General features: G+C 42.7%; 1 protein-coding gene across 1 annotated transcript in view; it reads left to right on the plus strand.

Annotated features, from left to right (window-relative positions):
* The first annotated feature begins 14,803 nt into the window (after nt 1–14,803).
* Nucleotides 14,804–24,832, plus strand: part of LAPTM4B (lysosomal protein transmembrane 4 beta) — a 62,172-nt gene continuing 52,143 nt past the window's right edge. Inside the window, exon 1 of the mRNA XM_017806513.1 lies at nt 14,804–14,958. Coding sequence (XP_017662002.1) covers nt 14,863–14,958 — 96 coding nt within the window. The 5' untranslated portion in view covers nt 14,804–14,862. The remainder of the gene's footprint in view (nt 14,959–24,832) is intronic.

Here is a 24,832-nt window from a genome sequence, read left to right on the forward strand (position 1 = left end):
ATTAATCATAGTTGTTTTGCTTTTAACTCAACTTGGTTGCCAGTCAAGATTTCAGCTGTTAAAAAAACACAGGTCTCTTGCAGCCACTTGTACTTGTGAGTCTCCTTCTGGTGACCACTTAGTACCGGTGAAGAGCAGTTCCAGTTTTTCAAGCCAGTACTGAAAGATTTCTTCATTGTTCTGCTGTGAATGGAAGGGAAAAAAACCCCTAAAACATTAAATTACTTTTTAAAATATTCTGCTAAAAATATTTTACTGTTAAAATTCTGAGTGAATTGCTTCATTTAAGAACATCAGCCAAGTGAATTTGGGTGGGGGGAAGGACCAGAAAAGGCTGCATGACCGATAGTTCTTAACTTGTAAGTCATGTGGTAACACAATAGATTTTATTTGCCGCAGGACTAATGGAACTGCTGTTAATTGGGATGGACACTGGGAGCAAAGTGGGACAACTTCTATTTTTTCATGGGTGGAGGGTGGGAGTTATTGTTATCTGTATTTTATATCATGTTATTAATGGTTCATGGGTTGTTCCTGTTGAAACTTGGTTGCATTACTAAAATTATCTAGTCTCCATAGTGGGTCCCTTCAGTTGAGGAAACTATTGAACTTCTGCTGTTTTAAATTTCTGGCTAGTTGTTCCAAAGTGAAGGTCTCTGGTGCACTGAAAATCAGTTTCTTTACTGAAACTGTGATGTTTTTAATGTTAGTTTATTTCTGGAAAAGAAAAATGCATTTAAAACTCTTAACATGAAAGTCATGGCTTCAGGGTTTCATACAATTCTCTTAAACAAAAATGCCTAGGAACATCAGCTCAAAGATGTACATTTTCTGTGTTAATTGTAGCATCAAGCGATCTCTTAACTTGCCTCAGTGTTTTTAATTCAGTCCATGGTAGAAGGTAAGTCATGGATCACTCAGAACCGGATCACCACAATGAACTCAGAAAACTGACTAGTTTGAGATGATTCCCTGTCTTCTACACACACAGTATTTCCCCTCTTCAATAGGCTCTGACTTGGAGTTAAGTGATTCCTTATTTCAAATATCTGGTGAAGTATAAACCAAATATGTTGTTACTGGGAGCTGCTTTTTTTTGTTTTTTCAGAGGCCATTCTGACAAATCTGCAACAGCTTGTTTTTCATTACTACTGTTTCCTTGGCCATCCTTGCCTACGTAGCTAACGAATGAAGTTGTGCCTTGAACTATGTCTGCAAGCAAAGCTCTGGATGGGAGATAACTCCTCTCTGATGTGATTCTGTAACTTGGTTTCGCTGTCAGTCAGCCAGGCTTTAATGTAGCTTTTGAAGAGGTATGTGACTCTGGAGACCAGTGCCTTTCTGACTTGCAACCAGTTAGCCAAAAGAGTAGGAGCTGTATCAACTGATGGTCTGTCTTGCAGCTGAGTGGCTGGGTGTATATCCAAGGAGATGTGCAAGGTTTGCTTCTGCTCTGTCTCCAAAGGCAGTGTGAAAGATGGATAACCTCCCATTTTCACCTGTATGCAGAGGCGGTTATTGAGTGGGGGAAATACCTGCAGCCATGTCTGAAATTCCTGCAGTGAGTTTTCTCAAGAAGGAAGGGATTCCATGAGAAGCTTCCACAGAAGCAAGTGAGTGCTAGCAGTTTTTAAGAACACACTTCTGAAAGCACAAAAACAGTTCATCCCCTTTAAAGATAAGGGAAGTAGGTGGAGCAAGAGCCCCCCTTGGCTTAACTGAGAGCTTCTGAGTCTGCTCAAAAGCAAAGCATACCAGAGATGAAGAAGTGGATAAATACCTGTTGAAAACTACATGGACATTGCTAGGGCATGCAGAGATACAATTAGGAAAGAAAAAGCTCAGCTGATGATGCAGTTAGAAAAGAATAAGCTGAGCTCAAATTGAATTTGGCCAGAGATGTCAAAAACTACAAGAAAGGGTTCTTCAGGTACAGAAGTGACAGGCAGAAGGAAAATACCGTCCTGCTGATGAACAAGAGAGGTGAATTAGTCACTAACTGCTGAAAAGGCAGAGGTTCTCAATGCTTCCTTCACTTCTGTCTTCACCAGCACTGCTGGGCCACTGGCCTTGGGAAGAAAAATCTGGGCTGAGGCAAACACAGATCCACTACTGTCAGTGAAGAAGGAGAGAGTATGTGAGCTATTTCAGGATCTTGACCCCTATGAATCAATGGGACACCTGCTTGAAGGTGTCAAGAGAACTGGCTGATACCATTGCAAGGCTGCTCTCCATAGGCTTTGAGAAGAACTGGAAGAAGAAGAATAATGTCACTCCCATCTCCAAGAAGGACTTAAATGAGGATTCAGGAAATTACAGGCCCATCAGTCTTGCTTCAGTCCCTGGGAAAATTGCGGAATAAATCCTCCTGAGGGCTATCATATGAAGCATGGGACTGGGAAAAGCCAGCACAGATTCATCAAGGGCAAATCATCCTTGACAAACCTGATGATCCTTTGCAACAAAGTAATTGGCTTGCTTGATGTGGGGTGAGTGGTGGGCATTGTCTACCTGGATTTCTCCAAGGCTTTCAGTACAGTTTCCCACAGCTTGCTCCTGGAGAAAGGGATGGGCTACGGTCTGGACAAGTGGCCCATGTGGTGGGGGGGAACTGGCTGACAGGCAGCACCCAGAGGTGGTTGTTAAAGAGCTTCTTTTCAAACCAGCAACTTGTCATGAGTGGGCTCCCCCAGGGATCGATGTTGGACCCAGCGCTGTTTAATATCATAAGTGATCTGGAAGATGGGCTCAAGTGTACCTCGATAAGTTTCCCAATGATACCACCTGAGTGGGAAGGGAGAGCCACCCTGCAAGAAGACCTGGATAGACTGGAAAAATGGGCTAACAAGAACCTAGTGAAGTTCAACAAGTGTAAGGTCTTGCACCTGGGAAAACATAACCCAGGCGTGCAGCACAGGCTGCAATCTACCCAGTTGGGAGCAGCTCTGTGGAAAGGGACCTGAGAATCCAGGTGGACAATAAGATCAATATCAGTGAACAGTGTGCTGCTGTGGCAAAGAAAGCCAACAGGATGCTGGGCTGCATCCACAAGGGCATCACCAGCAGAGATCAAGAAGTCATTATCCCACACTGCTCAGCACTCATCAGGCCACACCTGGAATACCATGTTCAGTTTTGGTGCCCACTATGCAGAAGAGATATGGACAGGCTGGAGAAAGTCTAGAGAAGAGCAACAAAGATGAAACAGGACTGGGAAGCCTGTCACTGGAGGAAAGTCTGAGAGAACTGAGTTTGTTCAGCATTAAGAAGGTTTAGGGGAGACCTTATCACCACAATCCAGTATTTAAAGGGTGGATGTGGAGAAGATGAGAAGTCCCTATTTACAAGGAGTTATGTGGAAAAGACAAGGGGTAATGGATACAAGTTAATCCTGGGGAGGTTCTAATTGGACACACAAGGAAAAGTTTTCACAATGAGAACAATCAACCATTGGAATAATCTCCCCAGGGAAGTTATGGATTCCCCAACATTGGACACTTTAGAGATTTTGTTGAACAGGGTGCTTGGCCATCTTGTCTAGTCAGTGCTTTTTCCAAGAAAGGTTGGATCAGATGATCCTTGAAGTCGCTTCCAACCTGGTATTCTATGATCTCTGCTTACTAGAAAGGAGGCGACATCTTTCCAAATGGGATAGAATGTTACGATTTATGAAAAGCTACAGATTCTAGGTTAAGAGTTAAATCATCCTGATTTAAAGTTATCTTATTTATAGCTTCAACTAACTAAATAATATAAAGTGGAAAATTAGTAAGTTTGCTAATGAAAAGCTATTCCCTATAGGAATTTCTTATTTGTATACATTGTGATTAGGTATTTCCTTAAACTCTTTTTCATTTCAAAAATACTCAGAGGTGCTCAGGCTGTCTAGTTCACTGTCCCTTCTTCTGAGCCTCCTTACCTTTTCTGTCGTTTGATCTGCACACATACAACTCCTGAAAAGCTCCCAAATGTGGCTGCACCAATGTCAACTGCTCTTTCGTTCTGCTTTCCTAGGAAGAGAAGGGCTGCCTGAAATAGGTGGTACTTCATGTATCCATAATAATCCAGGCCTTGGGAGCTGAGGTATTTCAATTGTCTAGCACATGCCAGAACTCTTGTTTTCTCTGTTCTTGGTTCACTTTAGTTACTCATCTTGCTTATTCAAAGCTGACTGGCAAGGTAACCTCTTCCTGACTGTAAGCTTGAAGTATCCCAACATGAGATTGTAATTGGCAAAACTGTTTTTGCAGCCAGAAGGCTTTCCTTGGAGCTTCCCTGTGGAACTCTCATCCAGACAAGCTGGAAGATTGTATGTGTTCCTCATATAGACACACCTGTTTTACCAGGTAACCTAGTGATGAGTCCTCCTCTGTGCCCAGTGAGTTTGGAGCTGTATGTTGTGCATTAACTGAGGGACTGTGAAATCTCTAGAAGATCTCTCAGACTAAGCATAAAAAACTGGGTTTGAATTTGAATGAGGTGGGATTTTGTTTTTAAGAAAAAAAAAATGGAATCACCAAATAACATGAAGCTGGCCAGTTGTGCTTCCATATTGTCTGAGTGCAGAAAAATTGTGAACAGAAACGGACTACTGTAAAATTCTACATGACTGCTATCTGTCTCTCCATAAGTGGGAAAGTCTATGGCCTGTGTAGAGTAGGGCTAATATTGGTGTTACATTAAGTATGAGACTCTCACAGTTGTCTTTAACAGCTGAGGGTCCACCTTCATGGTTACCATCTGTCACCATCATGCCTAGCTGATTATTTTTTAAAACATTTAAAAATCTTAATCATAGTGGAAATTTTAAATATTTTCTTTCATTTTGCTGAACTTCTTTTCTGCAGTTTTCAGGGACAGAGGTTCAAATAGCTGTCTTCTCTGAACACGTAATTATTTAATTTAAAAAAAAAAGAGAAACCTGTCTTTTTAATAAACAAAAGTGATGTTACTCAGATTTGACCTGGGTATTGAACACTTTTGAACAGTAATACTAGTACTTAAAAGTATTTAAGTGCTTTTCTGGAGTGCGCTCAGCACTTGATAGAATTGAGTGGGCAAATCAATACTGTGCTATTTTATATTCATATGCTACAGAGATGCAGTTCAAAGTCATCCAAGTCATGCTGTTAACCGTGGAACTCCTTTGTGATGTTTTAGGAACGTTTCTTTTTCTGCGAGTCCTTAGTAGGCATGCAGAACAGCAGGTTTAGTGATTGTTTTTGTAATTATTAAAACACTTTAACTTGTACTGCCTTGAATATAAAAAATACTTTGTAGAGATGCATGAGTGAAGGTTCCAAAGCCTGGTGACTGAGAGGGGCAGGTTTTACATACCCAAAGATTGCCATGTGTTTTGGATTTCTCCAATCACATCATGCAAATATTAGACTATGGTCAAACTTGGTCAGAAGTCATGTGTTTCACATCAGAAAATAACTTTTGCCTGTTCACTTTGAGGCAGAACGTGTTGTGCAGCAAAAGGTCAACATGTGGAAGCAGGATCATAAGTCCTTCACTTTCCCAGCCTGGTTGATTCTGTGATTCTGTGATCATGCTGGAACACATTTTCTTATGTGAAGATTTAATGTAGTGTTAATGTCTCTTGAGAGCACCACACAGTGGTGCACCACACATCTTTCACAGTGTTTTACTTCTGCTTTGTGTGGCTGCTGCATGGAGGACATAATAGTTTGAGGCTTTAAACTCTTTAGACTTAATTATTCCAAATATTTCTTGAGCAGTCCACCTCACAGGAGGTATTTTGACAAGTTTAACTGAGGGAAGAATTCCTGACTGCAAATTTTGTTCTTTTTTTTTTAATTGTAAATCAGTGGCTCAGCCCCGCTCCAAATGAAGTGAGCTATCATCAGGGTATTCTGTCAGGGCTTTAAGGATGTCTCCATCAGCATGGTAAAACTCTCAGTGAGGGGTGCTATCTTACGAATATGAAGCTATCCCGAGTGGCAGTTAAGTGGTTTAAAGGCTCATATATAGCAAATAGCAAAGGGGAAGGGGAAAAATACGCAGATTTGCATTTTCAAAGTATGCTTGAGTTTGGAGAATGTCATGTTGGTGATTTTTATGTTAAAAATGAAAAGGAAGTTGGATACTGAGAAGCCGAGCAAACAGTGATAGGTACTTCACTACAGGAATGTGCAACAAGGAAGCTGCAGGATGCACAGTAATGGCATTGAACTGTTACACACCTACCAGCTTGCCCCACTGAGTTTGACTTAATTTCAGAGCACTGTCAGAATCACTTTAAACATTGACTGAATGAGATGCTGAGTTAGAATAAGATAGAAGGTACTGCTCTCCAAAGTGACAAATTTGTGTCATTCTGGTCTGCAGAGATGGGGTTTCCAAATGCTAAGACTAAGCCACTTGTGTTCCAAAGGTTTGTAAATAGGTGTTTGACACTAAATGAGTTGCAATGGAGATGAGGAGTTAGAATTGTGTCGTTTTGCAATCATAGTTTCTCTGTGCCTTTACTAGTCCACTGCTGAATACCAGTGTGAGCTGGGACATCTCTGCAATGTTGGCTCAGTCAGGATTTCCCGAAGTTGCTTCAGGCTATAATCAAACATGTTCAGATGTGCATGCCTATAAAATGCTTTACAGCAATATACATTGATAACCTATATGGGGACACACAGCAGAAAGCAGTGTGATTGTGGGACATGCTTTTGAAGTGATGTATATGTTGCACTTGGGGATCAGCTGTCAAATAATGCTATTTCAGTAGAATTATACTGGTATTTATTATGTGATTTGCTATACAAAGCAGAGGATGAAAAATTAGATATATAATTTAAATTATCAATGTTACTTCTGGCATGAGGGATCTTAGGAGGACATTTTGGAGAAGACTGTGATGAAGAGAAGCTGAGCATATCATTGGTTTCTACAATGAGAAGAATATTAGCACCCTTGATCTTTTTCTCTTTAGAAGAGACAATATAAAATATGCAGTATTAGAAAGCTTCAGTCTCACCACCCTGCATATACACCTGGCACTGGTGGCTACATCTTATGTAGCTTTAAATCTAAATTTCCTAGCTACATTTCCTAATACATACAGAAGATTTATAAACTGGAATGAACAATCCAATTAAACTTTCTGCACCATCAGCACTGTACAGAAGTGTTTCCCTTGCTCTTGAAGTAGCAAAAAACCAATATGTGCTGTATCTCTGCACTTCATGAAGGACACACCATGGACCTGTAATTACATATAGTGTATATAAAAGGTGTTATATTGCATGTACAGTACTTGCATTTTGCCTCTGCGTGGGCTGCAGAAAAAGGCAGGTATTGGCTAACTGTGTTTGAATTGCTATTGTGTGCTCAGCAAATCAATCATCAAGGGAATTCAGGACAGACAGCTGAAGGGGACAAACAGTTGACATTTTCACAGTATAAAGCCACCATCTCCTATGGCACATTCTGCAGGCTTGGCTAGCAGCAAGTGATCTCCATTGGGAACTCCATAATAAGTAGTAGACAGATAAATGAGCAGAGGATGTGACATTATGAGAAAGTGCTTTTTTTAGCATAGAAAAAAATACATGTGAGACTGGAAGTTTCTGTAAAGTTCCATGGCAAGCCTCTGCCTGTGGTGAACACTGGTGAGAAGAACTGGATGGCATGCACTGGAGCTTGCTAAAGAGTCCAGCAGACTTGGAAGAGAGCAGGAAAAGAGGGATAACTCCACAGATATTCAAAGCAATGAGGATGACACTATTCAGTTGCTTTAAAGGTAGTGACAGTTCAGTGCTCAGTTTTTTGGTGCATTTGGCTTAAAGTGCAGCTGGGGGAAAGTCTATGCAGGCCCACAGGTAACGTGTGAGTTACTGCTTGAAACCTGACTGGCATCTAAAAATACAAAACTGGGAAGTGTTTCCTGTGTAAGTTATGGACAATAATAAATTAGTTATGGAAGATGTGTTGTTTTAATTCTTATTTACTTAAAATAGTATGAGTTCTCTATAGAACAGAAGAAGATGATTTATCACTGGACTGAGATTGTCGATAGAAGACAACGATGCCTAAAAGAAAATTCAGGGAGAAAAAACTCCGAGGCAAATTAGTTTTGAAGGTGAGATAAGGAAAGGGTTTTTAATTTGTGCCTAGGCATAAGATTACAAGACGTGCACGTGCCCTCCGTGTCTCAGAGGTTACAATTTATAATACTGCCTGTCCAATCCGAGGTTTTCCCACCCTGTGGCTTTTACCCTGATCCACACCCCATCCCACCCCCTGAGAATTGGGGCTGGGGGTTTTTCGGGATGCTCTCTTCATCAACCATCATCTTCTTCAGAGCACAAAGGGTATATGGTCACCCATAGTTTGACTGTACATTGCGGTTTAGGCCAAGGTACAAGTGTTCTCTAAACAAAAGAGACAAGAGACTAAACATTTTCTAAGGGAATTCAGGGGATAATTGATATGGGGAGCATGGAATGGGGTAATAGGGTTGGGGAATGTGTATAGTTACTATGCTAAGGGTAAGGGAATAAAGGCTGCTGCTTCTAAATCTACTTCTACTATATAACTACTTATAAAGCTTATAAAAATTAGGAAAATCAAAAAACTAGATGGACCTTAAGGCATTAACAAAATGATCATGACTTCTACTAGGTATAAGCAAAAGTAATCCAAACAAATTTGTAAACAGAACATGCTTGATGATCAAAACTATCTACATTCTCCTTTACCAAAAGAAAAAACAGTAAGCTTTTAAAAGAAGGGGAAAAAACCATAATCACATAGTGAAAAAGGGAATAAAATCTGGCAACTTTCCCAGTGTTGAGCTATAGTCAATTGAATCCATAAATTAAACATTAACTAATCTAACTAATGGAACTAAAAGGAAATAAATGTTATTTGATGTATATTAGCTTTTCTTAGAAGGTTTGCCTTTCCTATCAATCAAAGACCTGTGACCTCTCTGACCGCAAACTCAACAGAATACTAAAACCTGTTACTGAAATTTCCTTTGCTCAAGCAATCTGGCAAGCAGAGAGACTGCTGGCAACATAACAACCAATTTATCCAACAACCCTGTCTCATCCTCATATGCTGTAATTTATGTTCTATAATTGGCTACAGATTATGGATAAAATGTCCCAGTCAGTTTAATACTGTATCCAGCATAAGCATTCAGGCCAAAAGACAAAAAAAAACTTCAAGCATGACCTTCCACTGGGTCGGTGTAGTAAAAGGTCAAGTGTAAATCTCAGGATGTTTTAATTTGCATAGTGAAGAGGAATGGGGGGTACAATCCCAATACTGTGTCCCTTGACTGAATAAATGCTGTTATGCCTGCAGTTTTAAAGGCTTTTACAAAACTGTCTAGATCCCTACATTAGTGAGAGAAACACTAAACATACTTAAAGGACTGGAAGCAGTGTCAGTTGAGCAAAGAGTTAATTTATCAAAAAGACTTGGAGAAGAGTTTGTGTAGAGTAGAAATTACTAAGATATGAGGTGCTAAAGGGCTCATTAGCCTGATGGAGGAAGAGATGATGAATTTTACTCAGATACAGGACTCCTGCACTTATCAGTTTGGTTGATAACAGTTTCAATCAGTGGTGGTGTCTCCACTTCTTAGTATCTTCAGGCATGCTGAGCCAGCAGGGTGCAGGAAGCCAGAGTTCTTCCATCCCCCTTGGTGTAAGTTGGGGTACAAGGTTTAGCTGGGTGAACTAAAGTGATTACAAAAATTCACAGAGTTCTCAAGGCAAAAGGAGAGAAAATTGATGTTCTTTATTGCTGGGGTACTGGCACAGCAAGGCTCTACCTACAGTGTTACATATGTTCTGCAAGGCAAAACCTGAGCCTCTGGCAACCCTGTAACAAAGCACCTAATAAAGAACAGCATGGGCAAGAGAGAGTCGAAAGGCAGTGTACACAGAAGACCCAGATACTTTTGGAAGCAGGCATTCTGTGCTGCAGAAGATATGCCTCTGAGGAGACTGCAGCCTGTGGAAAGCACACTGGATCTCAAGATGGGCTTCCAGTACATATTACCAAACTGCAAATCTACTGCCAAGCAAATAATTAGATAATTGCCTAACCTACTTTTGAGGTTTCTAATTAATGTAGCACAGATCATTTCTTCTCACCCAAAACGTTAAAATTAATCTGTGAGGCTGGCATGAATGAGAAGGCCAGGAGAAAAAAGAGCTGGATCTCAGTGTACTGCAGAACTCACCAGGCTTCTTGAGTCCTATAACTTCACAGCAAAATTGAGAGGCTTTCAAGTCAGAAAAGGGGAAAGGAAGGATGCACTAAAGCAAGGTTTTCCTTGGAGAACATTTAAGCTCTTGGCAGGGCAACATATCATAGTATTTTAATGATAGGGTTTTTATAACGTGCAACTTTAAAACGGAATTAAGAAGCTGTGGCCCAAGGAAGCTAGAGTTGCAAACACACTTTACCATCAGGAAAGAAAATGTGTAAGTATATCAGTTTTCTAAGATATTAGAATCACTATCTTCTATGAGGCAAATTGTGACAAAATATCCCAGTAGTGAGCTAAAAGGTCCAGGCATTTCTCTCAACAATTTTTAGAAGCAAAAAAATAAAAGAAAGACGAAACAAAAACAACAACCAACTAACTGTTTGTTGTCCATTGTTTGGTATTGAAACATGAGAATCTGACTAGCTCTGTGCAAGCGGTTGCACACCAAACTCCGTCATTGTGATGGCTTTCTTACAGGCTTCTAAAACGTATTCTGAGTTGTAACATGCTGGAGAGAAAATACTATTCTCACTCTGATCTTTTTTACACAAACTAGTAGAATGAATGGCCTCTTGAACCCAAACTGAATTGTGCCAGCAGTCCTATTTGATTGTATGTTGGCCAGTCTTTATGGCAGAGAGATAGTGTCAGACTTTTATTTGGAGGCTCATGTTTTTTAGAAAGCACAGATGTTTTTTAAACTTAGTTGTATTAAAGATTTCATACCTGAATCATTTGCAGCCATCATGAAACACAAGCTCTGGAGCAAGCTGAACGAAAGCTTAGACTCTTAAAATGACTCCTTACTACAATCACAGTCAGTTTCCCAGTGCTGTCACCTCCCTGTGCCCAAGGACAATACCCAGACCTTGTTTTCTGGACAATGTTTAACCCTTTTTTTATCTTGTCTTATCCTGGCCAAATACAAAATGAGTAACAATGTCTCTGCTCCCTCTGGAGCACGTGGCTAATCCCACAAGCAGAAGATGGGATTCCCCTGAGCTGCCTTTTTGTTTATGTGCTGTAGGCAGTGCTGGGGAACAGTGTAATTGAATTATTCAAGGCCAGTTGAACTATGCTGCACCATTTCTGCGGACTGTGAGTACAGACAGAAGGTGGGAACGAGAGGCAACTTCTAAGCCAACTGTTCTCTTCCAGCAATCTTGTTCAGATTAGTATTAAAAAAGTTGGGAAGAACCAGTAACCAATTTTAGTGAGCACTAGAAAGCACAAGAAACTGCCAAATGGATCAGAGCATCCTCTGGCAGGAGGAAGAAGTTGTTCCTGGAGTGAGAAGGTTACGGGGAACACATGGGGGAGTACAGAGCAGAAACAGGACATATGCTGGACATATACAGAATATTTTTAACAGCTCGAAGCACAGAGAATGAAGAAAATGAAGAATGGCAATGAAGAAAAGTTGGGTTGGGTCCCTCCCCAGTTAGCTAGTGTAGCTCTCAGTGTGTGCTATGGGGAACCAGTGGCTGTCTGAAATGAGTTTAGTGATTACAGCTCTGCTGTGGTAAGGAGGGGCAGGTGGGAGCCATGAGTCTGCATTTCTCTTCTGGATACATCCTACAGCCACTGATCAGTGGCTAAGCAAGGGTGTGTGCAGTGTTTAATTTCAATGTTCCCTTGGAAAAATTTCTTACCATACCATGGATTCCACTGGAAAGATTATCTACTGTTAGCACAACTAAAACAAGTGCTTGTAAGTAGGCTGTTGATTCACTTGATTTTATATCATTTTTCCAAGCAAGGCAATGATACTGGTCCTGTTCAAGTTTTGATGTATAAAGCTGACAATCTGGAGTGTCTCTTGTACCTCTAGGAACCTTGACAAAACTCAGGTGTCATCCAGTTCAGAAGTCCCCATTGCATCTTAAATGATCTTTCACCATCTGGGTGTAAGATCAGGTATGCTGGACTCACAGCCATCTCGGTAAGAAGTGTTTGTCATTTCTCGTTTTATAAGGCAAAGTGAATGGCATGGTGGCTTTACCTATGGAGACTGTGGTTATGGGTCAGTAAGTGTGGCAATACTCAGCCTCTGAAGCCTCCCCACAACCAAAACCTCACCAAGTAAACCAAGTGCAGTTGGTTATAAATCAGGAGTGTGATGTGAAGCCTAATGTTTTCTGATTTTTCTCATCAGGCTTTTTGAATAGAAATTAATAATTATACAGGAAACTGCTCTGAAGTGATTAGTGTTCATCTGCTCATTCTTCCTTCCTTCTGAGAATATGGAGATCAAAGCCACTGATGGGAAGCCATGAGCAAAAGCAGACATGAAGTTCATTTCTCCCTACAGAGATGAGCATTGTGCTGCGAGATGTTACAACCAGTGACTGTCTCCAGGGCCTGAAGTTCCTCCTGCCTGTCTGCTAAAGGCCAGATTGTTGTGCCTGTCCCAGTCTGAGGGATGCAGCTGCTGCTTTCCCTTTTGCAGGCACAGGACCTCAACAGGAACAGTTGCACAGATGGCCAGAGACAAGGTGCTGCCTTCATCCGTGCCTCCTACATGTAGGACTCGCAGAGGACCCAAGTACAGACCAGCTGGTAGAGCTTGGTGCTTACAAGCGAATAACCCACCTCCCCAGCAGCCAGCCCCGGGCATCAGGCTGTGACCCATGGTCCGCTCCAGCTGCTGAGCCCCTTATTCACCTGACCCCCCCAGGAGCTGGCACTTGCTCCTTACAGGCCCCACACATGCTGTGTGGAGAGTGGAGACTACACAAAGAGACACTTAAAGCTTCCATAAGAAGACAGGGTGAGCAAGCAGAGGGCTCTGTCAGACTTTACACATGACTGAACTCCGTATGTCTTTCTGTCTGATCTTCCTCCTTCCTGATCCCCTTCCTCTAATTATTCCTTTCAAAGTTTTGTCTACTTGTCTGACCCTTATCAGTTACAAACTCCAGGTGACCCCGTCCAAAGTTTCTTATGGAGCTCTTCAATGGCCCATCAATCAGTAACCTGAGACTTTTGGGTTTTGGCATTGTCTCCCTTGTCCCTTGTCCACCAGGTTTGCAACTGTGGGTCCTTGTTTATCACATCCCTCTTTATTTATCGCCCCCTTTGTTTTGAAAAGGTCAGGTCCTCGGTCAGATAACTTTCATAAAGCAGATGCTCTTACCTTCTATGCACACTTAAAAGGCATACATACAAGGATTTCATCTCTAACTTGCCTACTTTCTGGTATTAAAGGCCAAGGACTCTCAAGGTTACCAGAGACACAGTCCAGACTTCATTGTTTAGGATTTTCCTTTGGTCCCTCTGTTTTGTCAATATAAATGATTCATTTTACTACAACTTTAGTTTCATTTTTGAATATGAATCTTGCAAATACAATATTTGGCTTATACATATAATCCAGTCAAAATTATAAATTCAATGTCAAGCAGCTTTTCTCTTCATGCAAAATAAGTCCCTGCCAAACTCCTGAAAGTTTTCTAAGGACAAACTAAGAACAGAGGCTGTGTAAAGCTCCTACTTAAAACATTTTTAATTTAATTTACTATAGTGGCTTTACAAGTAGGGATAAGGCATAGTTAGAAACATTCCTCCTTGCCAAGTTAGCTTTTATCTTGAAGTTCCTGTTCTGTGCAGATGTATGTATGATATAATGAAAAGCCCCAAAGCAACCATATAGAGAAGTATTGGAGTACTTTCCAATGTTATATTTTGATGATAAATTGTGGGATTTGGTAGAAAGCCAAGTTGGATGGCAGTAAATAAATTATGCTGAGGGTCAGAGTAGACATACAGACCTCCTGGTAGGATATTCTTTGTTATTTCCTCCAGAGGATGATACAAGTCTCGAATAATGAAACACGAAAAAGTCAGCTGCTTGGTAGGAAGTTTAGCTCAAACCTGCATCAGTCCTCACATACACAGCAGTGAGTCCTTCCAGTGCTGCTTTCCCCACGCCCCGTCAGGGCATTAACTAGAGGTAGCGGCAATGAGGTTATGTTACCTCGTGTGTCAGTTAAACGAGGCAATTCCAGCCTTCTTAATAGCAACTTTGGGAGTGGATTAGGAGCGCACTGTGAAGAAACTGAATGTTCATTGCTCCCAAATTTGGGGAAAATTCAAAGCATTCCATGATCTCCTCCGATATGGCCTTTCTTTAAAGTGAAACAGAGTTTATTTCTGCAGCTGTGTCAGTCAAGAATTGCGAGACGAGCTAAAGGACCGAGACGAGCCTTTGCCAAGGAAGCGGCGACCCGAGTTCGCCCTCACCGGGCTCATTCCAAAGGAGGTGCGCCCGGGAGGGGAGAGGAGCGGCGGGAGGGCCCCCAGGAGGGTGGCACCTGCCCAACACCCGGCACAGGCCGCGGCCAGGCTGCCAGCTCGCGGAATTCCCTGGACTTCGTGTTCTGAAAGCCCCCCGTGCTTCGGATTCTCCAGCGGGAAGACGGGGATTTTCCAGCGGGTACCTGACCCAGGCCCCCACCGGATCTCTGGACCCTCCCCCGCTGCCCTGCCGGGGCCGTGCCCGTGTTCTGGTCCCGCCCGCCGGGAGGGGCGGCCCCGGCTCGGCCCGGCCCCGCCTCCGCGGAGCGGCGCGGCCAGAGGCGCGGAGCGGTGCGGAGCCCCGAGGAGCTGCGGAGATGCTGAGTTCGCCCTGGGCGCGCTTCTACTCCAACAGCTGCTGCCTCTGCTGCCATGTCCGCACCGGCACCATCATCCTCGGCGTCTGGTACCTGGTAAGCGTCCCCGGCTCTCCCCGTCCCGCAGGGGTGGCCCCCACTCCGGGCGCTCGGCACCGGCTGCAGGGGCGGTCTGAGCGGGTACTCCGTGAAGGGCGATGCCCATCGCAGCAGCTCAGGCTGCCCCCGGCAGCCCAGGCGGTTTTTGGAGGGAGTCATGTTGTTACAGCAGCGAAATGCGCAGGCAGCTCCGGCGCTGCCCGCCGCTGAGCCCCGGCTCGTCCTTCCGCGGGGCACAGCCTGGGATCTCGGCTCCGCCTAAACTGGGACATGAAGCATGTGCGTGTTTAAGGGTCAGCGGAGCGGGGGCAGGAGATACAGTGCACGGGCAGGCTCGATTGGATCTCAAGCAAAAAGCTGTTTAGGGGATGAAAATGTGGTGACTGAAGACCTCTGGAGGGAGGGGTGCTCCCCAAACTTCGGGGCGGTGTGTCTCATGCCGGGGCGGGCTGCAGCACAGAGGCCCAGCCGGTGCGTGAGCTCCAGCAGGGCTGCACGGACCGCAGCACACAGAAAATCCTGTGTTTTCATCTCTGGTCGCTGCTTCGTGAGGCAGTCAGGTGTTTTCGTCAGTGCTGTCCCTTGTTTGGCAGGTAATCATTTATCAGCGGTGTTTTTGGTCTGCCTGGCAGAGACCTGAAACCTTCCAGGCAGCTGTTCTCAGGTACTAGAAAGACATCTTTCCTCTGCCAGGGTTATAAAACATGAGTGAGGAATTGACCCTGGAGGCTCCAGGGTTACCATCAGTAACCAGAGGCTGTTTGACACCCAGTTGCTCAGTCGGGGAAAAGACTCAGTGGGTTGGAGGCAAATTAAGCCCTCAATTCCTCCTCCCCTGTGTTTGACAGTTGTTTCTCCATCCCTTGGGTAGCAGTGCAGGAAAAGCAGCTTTCCCAGAGCTGGCCCTGCCATAGTTACAGGATTTGCAGAATAAAAAAAACTGGCTCGTCGCTGTAGATAATGTAGATGCACTTCTCAGCCTGCTCAGTCTCTTGGTGTGAGGAACTGGTCTCCGTCAGATGGCAAGGCTGTGCAGAGCTGTTTGCCAAGCATCATTTTTCAAATGATTGCAGACAGAAGCAGATTAGACCCAGGCTTATTTGCTCACTACAGAAATTCCCTGCAGAAGCAAATGAAAAACGCAGGGCTGGCCTCCCTTGTAGGACAGCTCATTACATAAATTCAACCAGTGTAATAAAAAAGCTGGGTTGACATTTATGTCCTAGAAATCATATAAAATGGTCTGTGTCCTGTAAAATACATATTTCACCACTGAGAAAATGATGCATTAGTTGAATATTCCTTGTTCCTGTTTTAATAAAATATAATTAATTGCAATGTCCACAGCCTGTAGTATCTGCAATACTGACAGTATTATAAAAGATGCCTCTCTTTGACTGGCTGCAGTGAAGTTTCAGTAAGTTTTAGTATAACCTGAAAGCTTCTGAATGTTTCTTTGAAATGGCTTGTTATTTCTTTCTGCCTTCAACTGAATGAAGCCTTTTCATGTTGGCTCCACAAAGACAGGGATATAGGTATTTTAGCTGTTCAGACCTAAAGATATTTGAGGAAGAGGGAAGTGCATCACCTGGGCTTTGATACAAAGAAAAACCTGACAGCCATTTAGACTCTGTTACCTAATGTGTTATTAACATTTAAATACTAGTGCCCCAACTTCGCGTAGATTTTGCAGTAAAATATTGGTTTTAAGTTATCTTTTCTAATGGGTAGCATTTCCTGATTCACACGTCTTCTTGCTTTGCTTCTTTTGCTTTCATAAATTTTTCAGGGCAGATTTCTGAATTACTTCAAAATGATAACGTGTCAAGGTGCACATTTCTGCGCTTTCTCCCCTACTGCAAATATTTAGATTTCTAAATGTAACCATTAAGAATAGAGATTTAGATGCATGTTTATAATAAATACTAAACCTTTTGATAGCTTACAAAGTTAGGAAACAACTAAGGAAGGGGTAGCTCCTTGAATAAATGGACCCGGTTGAAAGGTCTGGTTGATAAAGTCATACTCAAAAAAATTGTTTTGTCTCAGAAGAACAATTATGATTTGACACTATGTGCTATTGAGGGTTTACACAAAAATAGATGTCCTGGTGGCATTTTTTTCTCTGCATGCATTTTGGATGGTTGCATTACTTCAAACCACACATGAGCTATGAGCGTTACCTCAACTTAAGTTCAAACAAAAATACTTCTGATTTTTTGCCACATCAGCCTGTATTCTGTATATGGTTTTCCATTATGCTTTACAGAAAATTACTTTAGGAAAAAACATTCCTCTAGAGATGGAATAATTTTCTTGTTGCTTTTACANTCACTACCTGTGAAGTGTAAGTTTCATTAATTCTATGACCATGAATGCAATGATTCAGTAGTAGAGGCACCTGAAAGAGGAAAAAACAGTAGCTTAAAAGTTTTGGCAGGCTTTTAAAATAGCATTTTCACATATTGAGCTGGTTTTGTGTTAGAATAATTTCAGAAGGTAGAATGTCATACCTGAAAAATGTGGAAAAAATAGTGAATTTCTCTAAGATGATGCTTTAGGTCTTTAGTTTTGATGTTTTAATTGAATCCTTTGGATCCTACAAATAGTGGAGAGAGTGGGAGCTGAGTGCAGGTGGAGTCATCAGTGCTACTGTTGAGAGCTCTTTCCACATAGGTAGGAACACTGCTTTTCCAACACAGGCAGAGCAGCCATGGACACTTACAGTGGTCTCATAAAGTATCAATAGCTGGGAAATAAATATTTAACTTTGCCCTATTTAGAACATAATAGATCTCAGAATGCTAATGTTTCTATAGCTATTGTGTTTCAGTAGTGTCTTCCTGGTAGTGCCATCGGTACTGCATCTAGAGCAATATAACACAGCATTGCGTGGTATTGCAGTATAGCATACAGAATGCAATATACGTGCTGTCACAGAGCACTGAGATACTTCAGTGTAAAAAGCAACTTGTAAAGTTTGGAGCAACCAAACTTCTGAAAAGAATATCTAATCGGTTTGCAGAAAAAACTGCGCTTCAGGAACTAGTGCGCTGCCTTGGGGAGAAAAGCTTAGCAGGGGGTGCTGCAATGTTAAATACAGACGTTATGATGAAGATTTAAATGGCAGTAATATGACTGGCTGGGGGCTGATATTTATTTCAAACCTGAGGACCAGTTTGGTTCAGCTGGTTATTAGTCTTTGGGGTTTCATCCCACTGTAATGGACTTTACACTTCTCTGTATTGTAACATAAAACCAGAGGTCGCAATAATAACACAGAAATGTCTTGGGATACAGAAGTCTTAAAACTGTTGTATTTAAAAAAAAAAAAAAGGAAATGAGAAAGTCACTTCCAACAGCTTACTTTTGTCCCAGACAGCTGTATCACCGTGCTGATCAGGGCAGTGACAGTGCTGAAATGAGTTCTGATCTCCCCTGGAATCCAGGGGAAATCTGGCATTTCAGTCTGTTCCAAGTGGCCCAGTAAGTGCTGGTGACTCAGAGTAACACCCCATTCGGTGACAGCATTTATAAGCACTGCATGTCTTCTTCCTGAGGAAATGGATACCACTTTCCTATCTAAAACACAAAGAAGGAGCAATGTCAGATGTGCCGACAGAGTCATGGAAGGATTTCCCACTCTCCTGGCAGTGGGGTTTCTGCAAACCCTGAGGATCCACCAACATCATCTGGGATAACAGGAATTATTTCTGATTGACTTGGGTGGGGAGAAGATGAAATTGTAAGGTATCAGTCCAAGAAAATAAACATTTAAAAGAAGGAGCTTTCATTTTTGAGCTCAGTGTGCCCAGTGCCTCCTGCTACCTGCCTCCCTGCAGCAGTGCCCTGGACACAGGCTGCTCCTCCCGGTGGTCCCACAGTCTCCCCGGGAACCCCAGGTGCCATTGCCACGCCTGGGGAGCTGAGCCCTCCCTCTGCACTCCCTGAGGCCCTGACAGTGAGAGGGCTAAAAATAAAAGCTGGCGGAAGCCTGAGAACCTTTTATAACCACAAGTTATCGAGCTGTGTGTCTCTCACTGAAGGATGTGCACTAAGAACATAAATAGAGTGAGCTGAAGTTTTTAGCCAGGGTGGCTTCAATATTTGAGCTGCTACTTGTGGAAAGCTCAGCATGAATTGCTGGTTGTGACATTTCAGTTCTGTATTTTTCTGAATATACAGCTGAAAGCGTGTGTAATTTCTGTCTGTATCCCAGTCATTTTTTAATAGAAGGATTGAATTCTAATGGATGAAAAAATGTACTGGTAGTAGCTTCCTTATATTGTAAAGCAAAAGAGCACAGCTTGCTATGGTCTCGTTGATCTACAGGTTGAACATCCTGCCAAGATCAGTAGTGTGCACTTGATCTGATGTCAAAAGGAGAATATTTTGTGACTGGGCCACATTTATTTCCTGGCCCTTTTAAAGCCTCATGAAAACAGCGTGTATGGCAGCATGCTTAAATACCAGTTAGAAGATTTCAGTAATCTTGGCTTACTCGGCAGGGGGTAGAGATCAGCAGTGGCTGCTCATGTAAACAAAATATACCTACACTGGGATCCTTGCAAGCTGCTTTGTCTGCACTCCTGCAACCTTTACACTGTAGGAGACTACTCACTCAGCAAGGAGTTTTAAGTAAGGATCCCTTGAACAGAGTGTAAAGGCCCTTCCAGGCAAAATAAAGGAATTCTATGAAAAGATGAAGTTCTTAATTATTTTCAAACCTATGAGAATCAGGGGACTGTAAGAACTGAAAAAAGAACTGAAGTTGTGAAAAGGGCAAAATTGCACCATTAGAAAGCCTGGTATGTTATCCCAATGCCAGGTTGTGGGAATTTTCATGAATACAAGAGGCCTTGTGTTTTACTTAGAAAATTAGCTTGCTTTGTTTTTATATGGAAGGAAATGGGTTAAAAATAAAGGATTTCCAGCTTTATCTCTGTATGAAGGGTCACAGTAGCCAGCTCACTGAAGGCTCAGTTCCTTCATGTCAGCCTGGGATGTCGCTTCCCTTGTCCCAGTGTGATATAGCTGGAGTGTTGGGTCAGATTATCCTGCAGGCAGCGCTGCCTTTACTGCTTCCAGGAACAGTCCAGTACTGGTGACACTGGGAAAGAAGCCTTTAGAATAGGGCAGAATAGGGCCTGTTGTGGGTTCCCCAGGTAATTGCCCCTCCATGGCCCAGTCCTGGGCTGTATATTCAGAGGGAAGAGCTGGATGATACCAATGACATGGCTAATTCTCAACCCTTGGTAGGAGATGTAGTATCAGCAGCATGTGAGATTTCTCCACTGGCAGGTGAAGGGGTCATGATATAATCTGAAATGACATGAGATTCCCAATTCTTCTTGTAGAAATGATTTAAGTGACTAAATATTTGTGCCCAAGGACCATGTCTATAAAATGATCATTAGTTTTTCTGTTGTCTGTACTTCCCTTCATAAGATGAAAGCTGAAATAATGAAAAAATTAATAACATTCCCAAGTAACTCATTAGCGTCTTCCTGTGCACATGCTTGCTCTTGAGGAGAGTGGGAACTTGGAATTCATTATGAACAAAGAAAAATATGAATGTTACTTTCAAAAGCTTCCCTGATGATTGATGTATATGTTGAATATTCAACTGAGACCGGAGGCAGAGGAGATTCAGGGTATATACTCTTGGACTGGATTGCATCCATTTCATTTTCTTCTTCAAGACCAGTGGGAAATAAATGACTGATTCTGCACACAAATATCTGTCAGGCCTTGTATGGTATTTTCTTAAGAAACAGAAACCACATGTATGCATTTAAGGTGTGTTAGAGCAAAGAATAAAGACCAATACTGCTCATTAGCATGAACAAAATAATCTTATCTGAAAGACCTTCTCAATAACCACGTTCTAATTGTAACTTTTCTAGAGAGGCAGTATTAAATAATGTAACAGTTAATAGCTTCAGGAATGGCATCCTTAAAGAACTCCCTGCTATGCACAAGCCCACCTTGGTTTCTCCAGTGCAGGACCTTTCTCCAAATCCTGCTTCAGGCCCTCTTCAGATGAATTACAATAGAAGAACATATGGGAGGAATTTAAATTGCACAATCAATAAGATAGCTTGCGAACACCCTAATCACTTGTCTCTGAGTGACAGAACCCATCCATGAACAGGCCAGAAAGATTATCTGAAAAAGGATGGATTAATTGGTACATTATATCCCAAGTTACCTGTGTTTTCTGTTCTGAGTGAAAATAACCAGGTTTATGTGTTTGCTGTGTTGCAGAGAGGAGTAGAAGCAGCATTTTATTAGTCCTCCCCAGACTCTGTCATACATCAGTATGTTTATTAGTGGTTTTGTGGTAAAAACTTTTTAAGTCACTGGAGGGGTAAAATTTCTTGGAATTGTCTTTTGGGCAGTCCATGCATTTACTGAACATTAGTCTGTAACACAACACAAAGATTTATGAAAACGTCTTTAAACTCTAATCCCCTAACACAGGCAGTTTTTCTTATATCCCCAAATACCACAGTAGGATATTTCACAGAGTATGTGAATCATTGCAATGATGGCTGATAATCTGCATCAGTTGTCACAAGATGACACAATTGGCTCATCTAATCAATACAGTTATCAATTCAGAAATTGCAAGCCCTTGTAAAATACCCCCTTCTTCTTATTAAGGCCTTCAATTAGGTAATAAATTCACTGGGATTACAAGTAACAGTTGTCTCCCTCCAGTGAGAAAACAGATGGCTGGTTGTAAGAGGAGCAAAGTTTACATAAATGCTTGTTGAGGGAAAGAATCCTATTAGGAGTCCAGCATGCTATAATTACATTTGGGCTTTTATACAAAAATCATGAATATATTTATAGAAAGGAGAGGAGGTTTTATGTTAATCAAGTAAAATGTGTTTAGAAGTTCTGTTGAAGGTTAATATGTATCTCCTAGTGAGCCAGAGGAGAACACATTAAATTTCATAAACTGATCGTTGATTAGACTGACGTCAGTGAAAATGCAATTAGTCTTATATGTTCCTGGACGTACGGAACGGATTTTGCAAAATAGCCAGGAACTAATTTCCTTGGCTATTTTCTTTTTCTCTGGTATTATTGTGAGGTTTATGCTTTGAGTGGAACTTTGAAGTGGTCAAGACTCAAAAATGTGCAGGGGAGTTTCTGTCCTGTTCTCCAGCAGGGCTGGAGGTTTAAAGCTCCAAATTTCCACACGTCAGAATAAGATTCTAAAACCCACACTTGTTGCTCAAGGGATACGAGAATGCTCCTGGTCAATCTGAGGTGATTCTGCCAGGGAGGCATCATTGGAGGAATAATATGGATTTGAGCCTAGTGCACTGTTCTTGGACCTCCTGTGGGTCAGCTCTCTTTCAGATGTCTGCAATCAGCTCTGACTACTGTCATCCTAGTACCTAGCCTTGGAAGAGCTTTTTAGAGTGCAGTGACTGTTTTTCTTTTCTTTGTTGGCATGTGCTGAGCAAGATCTTCTTCTATCTGGAGATATATTAAGCTACTTAAAACAGACAGGACTAATGCTTTTGGCAGAAACACAGGCTTATGGGAGATTTTCACCTTGCAGAGGTGCATTTCTCAACAGTGAAACAGCTGTCCCCAGACAGACTGGATGCATGTTATCATGTTCTTTAGTATTTCAATAATTATCTGTACTGTATCGTCCTTCAAATTCTTCCTTGCATAACTAAATCCCTGCCTTGGGTTGTGGAGTGATTCAAGGATGCAGTCAGACACTTGCATGGCTTTTGTAGATATTGCCTGTGGTGGCTACATAGGAATGATTGATTGAAGATTCATTGTGTTTTGGTGTTTTGTTTGGGTTTTTTTAATTAATTGGGCATGTGCGACTTGCTGTCAGAAGCTGAGGCACAGTCCTCTCACCAGTGCAGTGACACATGTCCAAAGAGGCTAGAGGTGGGTCTGAGCACAGACTGTTGTGAGCACAGTGTTGTGAATCTGAGCACAGTGTTGTGGGCTGATGTGGGTGAGACGCACCAGCCACTGGCCAGGGCCAGGTGCCTTGAGCTGTGTGTCCTGGTCTGTCCTCTGTCACAAGTTCACAGAAAGGTCTAAGTCCCTGGGAGCTGCCACACTTTAGCAGATCTGCCCTCAACCTTTCACAGTCACCTGCAAGACTCAAACATGCGTTTTTGGAAGTCAAGTACAAATGCAGAAACCAAACAAATCCCAACTGGCCAGTTGAACAACCTTTTTTCTAGCAAGGTATTATTGCATACCACCTCTTTGCTAGCTCTCCACCACATCCTGAACCAAGTGACCTTTAGGAGAAATGGTGAGGTGGTCTGGCAACGATATAATTTGAACATGGGTATATGATTATATTTCCCCATAAATATTTCCCTGGAGGTCTTGCTGGGCAGAAGACCTCAGCAATAATTTTCAGGACTTTCCTAAGATAGAGGTTCAACTTTCTTTAAATACAATGTAAAAGTAACACTGAATCCACTAATTAATTTGCATAAAAATATCCTATTTTGTGGGAGGCGTGTCTAAAGGCACAGGGATGTGCTGGGGACTACCAATCAATAGATACACAAACCCGGTACAATAGAGAAGTATACGAAGTCATAGCAAAACATGCCATGCGGGCAATGAAAAAACTACCCACATCAGACAGAGACACAAACTTGTCATTTACAAAAATAATACAGGGCCCAACAGAACCTTACACACAATTCTTGGATCGGCTGCAATCTGCTCTAGATAGGCAGATTGAGAATGAGGAAGCCAGGGAGATCCTTAGCAGAAGACTGGCTTTCGAAAACGCTAATTGATTGTAAAAGAGTTTTGCAACCCCTTCCTAAAAGGGAAACTTGTAGCATCTCAGAATTAGTTCGTGCTTGCCAGGGGGTGGGTTCATTGACACACCAAACAGATTTACTGGCAGTAGCACTGAGCGCTCAAATAAGGACACAGCAGGGGGCTAGACCCAGGGATGGTTGCTACATTTGTGGGGCCCCTGACCACTTCCAAAGGGACTGCCCTCAGAAACCTCTAGCAGTGGCACCTCGAAAGCAATCTAAAACAAAGAGGGTGCCAAAAAACTGGAGGTGAGGGGCGCTGTCGCACGCCCCGATACAGCAAACACATGCGACACAGGGGAACAGGCTGGCGATCTGTGCCCCCCCACAACAGCCAGCGCTCTGTGCCCCTATACCCCAGCCAGCGCTCTGCGCCCCTCCACCACAGCCAGCGCTGGGCTGGACTTATCCAACAGGGACACAGTCCTCATAACTTCCACTGAGGTAGTGCTAATCCCGACTGGACGTTGGGGTCCCCTTAATCCAGGGGTACACGCACTGCTAATTGGAAGATCCTCCACCACCACAATGGGTTTGTTTGTGCTGCCAGGTGTAATAGACTCAGATTCTCATAGCGAGATTCTAATAATGGCATGGACCCCTTCACCTCCTTGTTTCATCCCAAAAGGACAGAAGATTGCTCAATTAATCCCCTTCTACAGTGCCTCTCCTGCAGGGGAGGGGGGGAGGGAGCAGGGTTCAGGAGCCTTGGCAGCACAGGGCAACCACAGGTTTACTGGGCAACAGCCATCACAGCCACACAGCTGCTCATGACGTATCAGGTTAATGGGCACCGATTTACAGGCCTTGTGGATTCGGGATCTGATATTTCCATCATAAAGGACTCCGAATGGCCGCTTGACTGGCCCACTGTCTGCCCAGCTGCAACCATTCAGGGGGTGGGAGGTACACAAAGGCCCAGACAGAGTGCTCAAATACTCACTGTCTTGGGACCAGAGGGACAATTAGCAAAGGTAGCTCCATTCATAGCTCCAATCCCTTGCTCTTTGTGGGGACGAGACATACTTTCACAG

The sequence above is a fragment of the Lepidothrix coronata genome, unplaced genomic scaffold (genome assembly GCF_001604755.1).
Source record: "Lepidothrix coronata isolate B3197 unplaced genomic scaffold, Lepidothrix_coronata-1.0 Scaffold15, whole genome shotgun sequence".
Taxonomy (NCBI): domain Eukaryota; kingdom Metazoa; phylum Chordata; class Aves; order Passeriformes; family Pipridae; genus Lepidothrix; species Lepidothrix coronata.